The sequence below is a fragment of the Engraulis encrasicolus genome, unplaced genomic scaffold (assembly GCF_034702125.1).
Source record: "Engraulis encrasicolus isolate BLACKSEA-1 unplaced genomic scaffold, IST_EnEncr_1.0 scaffold_192_np1212, whole genome shotgun sequence".
Lineage (NCBI taxonomy): Eukaryota > Metazoa > Chordata > Actinopteri > Clupeiformes > Engraulidae > Engraulis > Engraulis encrasicolus.
This window is the reverse complement of record NW_026945476.1, coordinates 66920-77848: the sequence shown is the minus strand read 5'-3', so window position 1 is coordinate 77848 and position 10929 is coordinate 66920. Positions and strand designations below refer to the sequence as shown.

The following is a 10929-nucleotide window of genomic DNA, read 5'->3' as shown; positions in this document are numbered from 1 at the left end:
ACATGACCAGACCTCCTTTCCTCCAACAATTCCTGATTGTGGAAGCCTCCACATCAGCCCAGGCGTCCCGCAGCATAAGAATCGCATCCAGGAGGCTGATTTTCTTTGCGATGTCTGCAGCACCTGCTCTGTTCCCCTCATCAATTTGGCGCAGTACGGAGCGGGCCATATCTTTGCGGAAGTAAGCTTTGGCTGCTCTGATGATGCCTTGGTCACAGGACTGAAGAATGGAGGTTCTTCGGCAGAAACTCGAGTCGAATGTTTCTCAGTGTTGAATTGTTCATGTTATGGGCGGAGCAGTTGTCCACAAGCAGCAGAATACGCTTCCTCTCTTGGCCCAGTTTGCGATCCCAGTCCTTTAACCACTCCACAAAGAGAGCCCCGGTCATCCAAGCATTAGCATTGGCTGCGTAGCGAACAGGCAGTGTACGTACGTGTTTGAAGCAGCGGGGGTTCTGACTTTTTCCGATGACAAAAAGTTCCTTCTTTTCTCCTGCGGCAGAGCAGGCGAACAAAGCCGTAATTCTTTCTTTAGATTTTTTACCCCCTCTTTTGTTGTCAGATTTGAAGGTCAGGGTGCCGTCAGGTAAAGCCCGAAAATAAATCCCGGTTTCATCAGCGTTCCAGATGCTCTCCTCACTGTACTCCTCTCTCATTCTGACCCACTGTTGCTCGAGCCACTCGTCGCGTGACACAGTGTCAGCCTCAGCAGCTTCCCCGTGCAGCTTCTTAAACACAATGTTCTCCCTCTTTTTAAATCGCTCAAACCAGCCGCTAGAAACTTTGAAACTCTCGTCTCCGAGGCTTGTTGCTAATGCCGCAGCCTTCTCCCTGACCAAGGGTCCGCTCAACGGAGCGTTGCGAGACCGGGCATGATCAATCCATTTGACCAGGGCGGCCTCAACCGCAGGTGCTTTGCCCGGGCGCCGTCGTTTTCTTTCCCCGTCGTTAGCGGTCATGATTGTCTCTCGTTGTTTGATTAGACTACACAAGGTAGCCTGAGGAATGCCAAGCTTCTCCGCAGCATCTCGTTGGGTCGTTTTTGTCAGCTTATCATATGCCTCGAGGAGACTACGTTTCTCATTCATAGAAAATGACTTTCTTTTCCCAGCCAGCTAGTTCTAGCTGCGTGGGTCGTCAACTCTTTACGTTAGCTAGCTAGGCAGAAGCGCAGAAGCGACGTCCAGAAAGGAATCATGGGAGTAAAAAAAAAAAAAACTACACGTAATTTTAAAATTATTTTTGCACATATTTACATTCATAAAATGGCCAAAAATGAACATTATAAGCGGATTTCTTGATTACTATAAGCGAATTATTTAAACAGCATTTGTATAGAAATGATTCCGTCCCAAGCCTTTTGATCTATATAAGCGGCTGATTACTATATCCGTGACCACTATAAGCGGATTCCACTGTACTGCCCATCCCTGGTGCGTGCGTGCGTGCGTGCGTGCGTGCGTGCGTGTGCGTGTGTGTGTGTGTGTGTGTGTGTAGTGTAGTCGGTGTGTAGTGGTTATGCACAACTGTGTTACTTGTGCCCCCTCTCTTCCTCTCTCTCAAGGCTTGGTGGCTGCAGTATAACAGCAGAGGGCTGTGCTGCTCTGGCTTCAGCTCTGGCATCAAACCCCTCATCACACCTGGTAGAGCTGCATCTGAGTTATAATAAACTAGGAGACTCTGGGGTGAAGCACATCTCTGATCTACTCAGGAATCCAGACTGTAAACTACAGGCACTGGGGTAAGCAAACACACACACACTCTCTCTCTCTCTCTCTCACACACACACACACACACACACACACACACAGACACACACACACACACACACACACACACACACACACACACACACACACACACACACACACACACACACACACACACACACAAACAGTGTTGATGTTGATGACATTGACAATGCTGCTAGTATGTGTGTGTGTGTGTGTGTGTGTGTGTAGTGTAGTAGGTGTGTAGTGGTTATACGTATCTGTGTTACTTGTGCCCCCTCTCTTCCTCTCTATCCAGGCTTTTCTCCTGCAGTTTAACAGCAGAGGGCTGTGCTGCTCTGGCTTCAGCTCTGATATCAAATCCCTCACACCTGATACAGCTGCATCTGGATTGTAATGAACTAGGAGACTCTGGTGCAAAGCATATCTCTGATCTACTCAGAAATCCAGACTGTAAACTACAGACACTTGGGTAAACACACACACACACACACACACACACACACACACACACACACACACACACACACACACACACACACACACACACACACACACACACACACACACACACACACACACACACACACACACAATGGACTGAAGTCAGGTTTGTGATGTGAATATTTTGCCAAAGGAGTGTATTGTTACTTGTGCCCTCTTTCTTCTTCTCTCTCCAGGCTTGAGTGGTGCAGTATTAGAGCAGAGGGCTGTGATGCTCTGGCGTCAGCTCTGACATCAAACCCCTCATCACACCTGATAAAGCTGACTGTGGATAATAATGGACTAGGAGCCTCTGCAATGCAGCAGATCTCTGCTCTGGTGAAAGATCCAAAAGGAAGTCATGTGAGTAAATGCATTATGATGTCAGAAAGTGTTTCGAATTAGATGGTGATGGAGTAGGTAAGGAATAATTGACGACACGGTGTGCGTATAACAGGAAAAATAATGGAGGAAGCTCACACTGAGGATAATGATGCCATACACATGTCAGTGTTGAGGAATCCTATTGGAGGAAGCTCACACATGTCAGTGTTGAGGATTCCTATTGGAGGAAGCTCACACTGAAGACGATGATGCCATCTGCTAAATTTTCTCCACAGGTGGAAATGACTGATACTGATCTGATATTGATCTGATATTGATCATCCATCATCCTGACTGGAGCAGAGAGCCGCTCACACACACACACACACACACACACACACACACACACACACACACACACACACACACACACACACACACACACACACACACACACACACACACACACACACACACACACAGCTGCATTACGTGTACACCATTAGCAGTGTGTCAACATCTCAACAGGACTTTACAGCAGTGAAGACATGGTCTAGTTGTGGAAAACAACAGGACTTTACAGCAGTGAAGACATGGTCTAGTTGTGGAAAACAACAGGACTTTACAGCAGTTAAGACATGGTCTAGTTGTGGAAAATCATTCATAGTAAAATCATTTATGTTGTTGATTTGATTGTCCGTTGCAGGCTAAATTCACTCCTCATTTGCATGATATTAAATCTGGCAGTTTGTTTGCCTTTGCCTCCCTGATGGTAATGAATGGTGAAGTTCGCTTCACTTGGCCTGGCCAAATTTGCATGTGTACGTATGTCCCTGGAATAATTTGAGTCCTGTCGCTCATGTCGACGGATTGCATTTAGGGTGACGAATCATAAATTAATAAGAAGGGGGTAAAAACGGGAGCTTACATTATCTTGCTGGCAGGTGGACAAGTCTTGGCACCTATCCACTTTTGTTTTTGTCAACAGCTTTGTTCAATATCCGTGTCATGTCTACATAATGTTTTTATTTCATTGTCTTTTTTGCGCTCCAGATCCAGAATCTGCACCATTAAGTGGAGAGCCTCCCTTGACCGTTCCGCACCGCACATTTTTTAAAAATACATATTTTTAGGGGCTTTTATGCCTTTATTTGATAGAGCAGTCTGAGATGGTGACAGGAAGCGAGTGGGACAGCGAGACGGGATGGGGTCGGGAAATGACCTCGGTTGGACTCTAACCGGGGTCCCTGTGAGCATGCAAGCCCAAATGTGGGGGGCTTAGCGCGCTGCGCCACAGTTTCCCGGACCGCCGTCACATTAGTGGCGTGCCATAGCGAGGAGAGGGAGGAAGCAGCCTCCTCATGACCCTGACTGATACCCAGACCTGTCACCCCTTTAGCCAATCACCATCAGACCTGTCACCCCTTTAGCCAATCACCATCAGACCTGTCACCCCTTTAGCCAATCACCATCAGACCTGTCACCCCTTTAGCCAATCTCCATCAGAAGTTGTGATTATGATAATGTCACCCTTATTAACAGTAAGCCAAGTGCAATACTGTCCTACTACGTACAGCACCGCATGCTTTCCAAATAAGGGGGCTCTGTTGAAACATGTTTCTGATTTTCTTTTTGTAACAACTTGTATGCTTTCTTGAATAATAAAGATTGATATATACGTGTTGGGTTGCATTGCAGTTCTGATTTACTTTTGTGGGTTTCTGTCCACCACTGGGGGTTGTAGAAGAACAGTTGACATATATCACCAAAATTAAATTGAAATATTTAAGCCTGTCATGACCAGCTATGGAGTGGGAAACGTATTGTTATTTGCGTCAATGTTTTAGTAGTAGAACGTGTCAGCAACAGCTAATACCGCTATTTTATTAATTAAATATTTATTTATTTATTTAACAAGCTTATTCATTGCAGTACATCAATTACAAATTACTAATTAATTTATGGGCATTAGCTGTGGTTGCACCACCTGACATCTGAGTCCAGATAAAAGTTATTAACCCATTTACAATTCTCAGAGCTTTCAGTGAATAACACTTTGGTGCCAGTACCTGAGCTGGAGTCTGTCTGTAAGCACATCTTTGGGGATGACTCAGGGTGTTCTTCAAACCCCAGTAAACAAGAAGGATCACCGCACACTGGTGAATGTTCTTCCCAGTCATCGCCACAACACTGTCAAAATACAGCAAAAGGTGTTAATTCATGTAACAATATTTTGCAGAGGAAACGGGAGTAGGCCTACTGACTTCAATTGGAAATCATTTACTGTGACCTACAGCGTGGACAGCCGGTTCCATTAACAATATTCTAATATTATGCACTTTTTAAAAGAGAGGTGGATGAGCATCTTGTCTTGTTAGGCATAAAACACAAAACCATATTTCAAGGATTCAAGGATATTTATTTGTCATGTACATAGAGACACTTCCGTGTCACTTGTAATGAAATGCATGGCCGGTGCAAAACAAGTGTGCAGAAGAAGGGTGAAGAAGAAATAAAATAAAAAATAAAAGGTGTGTGTGTGTGTGTGTGTGTGTGTGTGTGTGTGTGTGTGTGTGTGTGTGTGTGTGTGTGTGTGTGTGTGTGTGTGTGTGTGTGTGTGTGTGTGTGTGTGTGTGTGTTCAATCAAAGTAATTAGGAGGAATTCAGTAAGCAAATGGCATGAGGAAAAAAGCTCTTTCTCAGTCTCTCAGTTCTAGCTCTGTGACAGCACAGTCGCCTTCCAGATCTCAGTTTTTTGAATAGTCCATATCCTGGGTGTGATTGGTCTTTGAGAATGTTATGGGCCCTAGATAACACTCTCTTTGTATAGATGTCTTTCACGGCTGGCAGAGGTTAAAGGTCACCAGCAAGCTTGGGTCCTATTGTTCTTTCTTTAGCACTCTCTGAATGTGCAGTCACTGCTGGGCCTTTTGGTTTCGTTTACCAGAGCTGAGGTGTTGATTGACCAGGACTGGAGAGATCAGCAGAGATGTGTACGCCTCGGAATTTGAACGAGTCCACTCGCTCCACAGGTTTGCCATTAATGTACAGGCAGGATATCACTATGTCAGAATGTTACACTAGGACATTGTACAGTAAATATACACACAACAAAAATTTAACTGTTTAGCTCAGACTTAAACATAATGTTATTTATCACTATGCCACAGGCCTACTATTACCAGTGAAGTGAAAACCCACCTGGGAAACTCCAACTCCCACTGTCATTGTGAAACAGCACTCCACAGCACACACGTTGTCACTGCACACAATGAAATTGCATTTATGCCTCACCCTTGCAAGGGGCAGTGATGTACCCGAACGCGTTCAATGAACGAAAGTTCATGAACGAGTTCATATTTTGAGCGAACGTGAACTGAACGTACAATATTTACAAGATGATGAATGAACTATGAACGCGTTCATTCTGGAGCCCATGAACGACACGTTCATTAGTTCATCATTCCGTTCATTCTGTAGTTACCAGATTTCATTAATATTCCTGCAGAAACCGCAACTAAACACGTGTGTCAGAGAGTCTAGTATTATGTCTTATCCATTCTCTCTAACAGCGTCAGACACCATTATTTCAGACTGCCTTTCGTCTCGTGCAAAGAGGCGGGACCAATCAAACAGCAGACCTGTACTTAAAATCAGAGTGGGCAGCAACCAGCCAGCAATGTGCGAGTTTTCTGACTTTCCGGTGACTTTTTAGATTAGCGCTTCTAGCGACCGTCTTCAGGGCGTTTGGAATAAGTGTGGAGTGCTCTTGCTTCACTATTTAAGTTAAAATCCGCCGCGCGCACCACCACCAACAACAAGAGAAATCTGTAGGCCTATAGCCTACTGGCATGTTGCAGGATGGCAAATTTTGCGCATGAGACAGAACAACAGTGCAGGAAAACGTTACAGAATCCACACAGCCGTTTTAAGTCCAGTCCATACAGTAACCGAAAAGAAGTGAAATCGCTCAGCACACAGTGTCTAAACAACAAACACTGTAAAGGACTACAAGGCCTACTGATAAACCACTCTTAATGCAAACTAAAATACAGTAAGACTAATATCTAACAATCTCATTGTTAAAACTAATTAAATATGGGCTTTGTCAATTAGGCCTACACTTTTTTTCAACATGGGGGTGAGCTGTGAACTGAACTATGAAGTTAGTAGCCTAGAAAATTAACTTTACCAACACTGCAGAAAACACAGGACTATAGGCCTACTACTAATAATAAACCGCTGCTGTAATGCACAACTAAAATACAGTTATATCCAGCAATGTCCTTGTTAACACTAATTAACCCATTAAATAATGGCTGTGGAAAAAAACAAATCTGTGGAGCATTTATATGGTCTTTGTCAATGAATATTTTTTTGGGGGGGGGGGGGGGGGGGAGATGAACTGAAACGAACTAGTTCATTTTGAAAAAAATATGAACTATGAACAAACTAGTTCTTCTGAGAGCTGTGAACTTGAACTTGAACTAGTTCACCTACAAAATGAACTTTCCCAACACTGGCAAGGGGGCAGCTACCAATGACACCCCAAAGGAGCAGTGCAGCGGGACTCTACCATGCTCTGTGTCCCTCAGTCATGGAGGAGGATGGGGGAGAGCACTGGTTAATTACTCCCCCCACCAACCTGGCGGGTCGGGAGTCGAACCGGCAACCTTTGGGCTACAATCTGACGCCCTAACTGCTAACCCATGACTGCCCAATAAAGTATCTATTCTGCCTAAACTATCTGTGGACGCTGCTCCCAGTCAGTACTGTGTAGCTACTGCACTGAGAAACTCAATATGATGCTCAACATCTTGTAAAATACCATCACCAGTGGTATAGTCTACGTAGCACGCGAGTACAGTATATCATGAAAGTGAATACACCCCTCACCGTTTTTGCAGATTTTATCTTTTCATAGGAAAGCATTACTGAAATTTCACTTCGACTCAATGATTAGTGACCTTTTAACAACTTATTTAACCGCTTAAATGTCTTGTTCACTCAGAAAAAAAAATACAGCCATTAATGTTTGAACATGTACTCACAAAAGTGAGTACACCCCAGATGAAAATCCGGTAGAGAAGGGGCTGTGTTGGCTCGAATCGTCTATACGCAGTATACCCCCTTCTAAATTTCAGGGATTTCAGTATACCCACTTAAAATTGATTGATCCATTGTTTTGAATAGCACAAATATACACAGTATACCCACCATAAAAAAGTAGACTACACCACTGACCATCACCAACTATTATGATTATGGTAATATACCAGTCCAATTGACCGGTCCAAATGACAAACTATTATGATGAATTGTTTCTCAATTCAACCAATGGGGTCTCATTTCCATTACCCTGATAAGCCAGATGGTAGGCTACAGTGTGGAGCAGCTCCTGCTGCATGAGCCCATAATGAACCATTCTGATCCATTTCTACCATACAGACCCGAGAGGCAAGAGAAACTGCTATTGACATTTATTTAATCTCATATGATTGCTTGACATGAGTTATGCGATGTATGAATCTCTTTGGCACAGGCTCCCGTCTTCTCGTCGAATTCTGTGGCAGGAGCACATGTCGTCCTATCGGAGATGGAGGTGGGCGTAGCCAGCCCCCTTCCAGACGGGAACGCACTGGTGACGGTGGCAGGAGGGGTGGAGGTGGCGTCTGAGTCGGCTTGACCTAGAAAGCAGAGAACAGTTTGAAACAGAGTATTTTTAAAAAAAGATGCAGTGACGATCTATTGGCTGAAAGAAAGGATGAATTAGTGACATAGAGGGAGAATCCCAAATGTGTGCAGTGATTGGGTGATTTAAATGAGACGCTGATGTGAGAGATGCCTATTGGAGAGGGGGAGTCTGATTGGTTAGTAGAGGTTTTATTGACCGCCGGAGAAGTACTTCGAATCTTCCTGGTAGAACTTACGCAGTTGCTCCCATATACACAACACAAGTGGCCTCCATGTCAACAGACAACACAAATGGCCTCCATGTCAACAGACAACACAAATGGCCTCCATGTCAACAGACAACACAAATGGTCTCCATGTCAACAGACAACACAAATGGCCTCCATGCCAACAGACAACACAAATGGCCTCCATGTCCACAGACAGACAACACAAATGGCCTCCATGTCAACAGACAGACAACACAAATGGCCTCCATGTCAACAGACAACACAAATGGCCTCCATGTCAACAGACAACACAAATGGCCTCCATGTCAACAGACAGACAACACAAATGGCCTCCATGTCAACAGACAACACAAATGGCCTCCATGTCAACAGACAGACAACACAAATGGCCTCCATGTCAACAGACAACACAAATGGCCTCCATGTCAACAGACAGACAACACAAATGGCCTCCATGTCAACAGACAACACAAATGGCCTCCATGTCAACAGACAACACAAATGGCCTCCATGTCTACAGACAACACAAATGGCCTCCATGACCACAGCACCACAGACAACACAAATGGCCTCCATGTCAACAGCACCACAGACAACGGCCTCCATGGTCACAGACAGACAAAACAAACGGCGATGCATGCATGGCCACAGCACTACAGACAACACAAACGACCTCCATGTCCACAAACAGACGACACAAACGGCGATGCATGCATGGCCACAGCACTACAGACAAACCTCCATGTCCATGGCCATCATCTGTGCTTTGAACCTTTCAATTTGATTGGACGTTCATATTTTCACCAATAATTGTAAAATTGCACAAAATGTGTTTTAAAATACACTGGACATTTGATTAAAAGCTGACAGAGTGGACAAGAAACAGGGTCACCTTTGCTGATGTAGTCAGCTTTCCAACAAATCTACTCAAACATTGCCATACTATCAAAGCCATGTCTGAGTATCTGCCTGTGTTCCCCTCTGTGTGTCTATCCCTCAGTGTTTGTGTGTCTGTGTGTCTCGTCTCGACTCGTCTCGTCTCTTCTCCTCATATGTTGTCTCTCTGTATTGTATTGTATTGTATTGTATTGCACCTTCCTCTGGCCACTTTGGAGATTATAACTACTGAAGGGGATTTGAGCTGCTTCACTAGTTTCATCACATACATACATAAGTAAATAAATAAAGAAATTAATTAATAAATAAATAGCATTACTTTTTCGATTACAAAGATAACTTTGCTGTGTTGTAATTTATGAGTTGTTAACCATAATCTGTTCATATAACTTACACAACTCATTGCAGCTCAGGGTCTTAGCTTTTAAATGCAACTTATTTCGTGTTTTTATGTGCAGAGGCTGAGATACTTGGGTTTTTGAAGGCCGAGGGCACTTTTTCCCAAAAAGGGTTTAGGCATTTAGCAAGCATTTTTTTCTTCCGCCGGTGCCTTTGGTTAAATTGTGTTACGTGACTGCTAAGGCTGTAACGATACACCCAACCCACGATTCGGTTTGTATCACGATATATGACCCACGGTTCGATACGCCCCACGATTTATTTTTTTAAAGGAAAAAAAAGAATAAAAAAAAAATAATAAATAAAAAAAATTATATAATGAAAAAGAAATCATATATATATGATTTCTTTTTCATTTACCTGCCTACATTAATTTTGTAGGTCTAGGCCTAAATGATATTGCAGATATATCACTGCAATCTGTTCCCCAAGTGTTGACATCAAAGCAGAACACAGACAAATAAGGGATGTTCACCAAGGGAAAATATGCTTATTAATAATAGGCTTAGATCACATCATGCTGAGATGCTGACCGTGTGTGAGAGGGAGAAAGAAGGGTCAGGGTTCCAATAGGTAGCCTATAACAACTGTCTCACATTATCAAACATTATCTAATTAATATCCAAACATTAACTGAAAACAACACTGGTCATATTTTGTCAGGAAACATGTTGTAGGCTATTAAGTTACTTACAGAAATGCAACACTTAATTTTGATGATTAATGTTTTTGTAACTTTTTTGATCGTGCAGCAGCGCGCACACGACAAACAAAACTCGAAATGAACTTCGGTTATGTTCTCACTATGCAACATGCACGTTGTCCTTTGTTTGGTTTTGTGATTTGACATTTTGTCAAGAGCGCGCATGGATGCAGACTCAGAGGCTGAAATGGAGCATGTTTTCGCTAGGCTGGCGGGGAAGAAATGCTGCTTAGATATCCACATCGACCTCAACGTTCGCCCGACTTACGACACTCCCTTATTAGAGCGTGGCGATTTCAGGCTGGTGTAAGAATTTGGGCAGGCGGAGCATCTCGCTCTCTCGCTCTCTTTCTCTCTCTCTGTCCGCTCAATGTATATCTCCTCTAAACTTACAACGGCGCATGCATGAATAAAAAACGTCTTCACACGTTTGATAAAGCCTTCTTGGTCTGTTGTTCATTTCTGTGCT

General features: G+C 43.7%; 1 protein-coding gene and 1 pseudogene across 1 annotated transcript; one reads left to right on the top strand and one right to left on the bottom strand.

Moving 5' to 3' along the window:
* Positions 1 to 212: 212 nt before the first annotated feature.
* On the bottom strand, positions 213 to 1057 carry LOC134442647 (tigger transposable element-derived protein 6). The gene has a single exon (XM_063192694.1). The coding sequence runs from the start codon at positions 957 to 959 to the stop codon at positions 213 to 215; it is 747 nt and encodes a 248-aa protein (XP_063048764.1). The 5' UTR covers positions 960 to 1057.
* Positions 1058 to 8378: 7321 nt separating this feature from the next.
* Positions 8379 to 9245, top strand: LOC134442646 (uncharacterized; annotated as a pseudogene).
* Positions 9246 to 10929: the final 1684 nt, after the last annotated feature.

Bases quoted from the DNA above. Each gene is read 5' to 3' on its own strand.
- LOC134442647 (XM_063192694.1), bottom strand. From the start codon at position 959: ATGACCGCTAACGACGGGGAAAGAAAACGACGGCGCCCGGGCAAAGCA.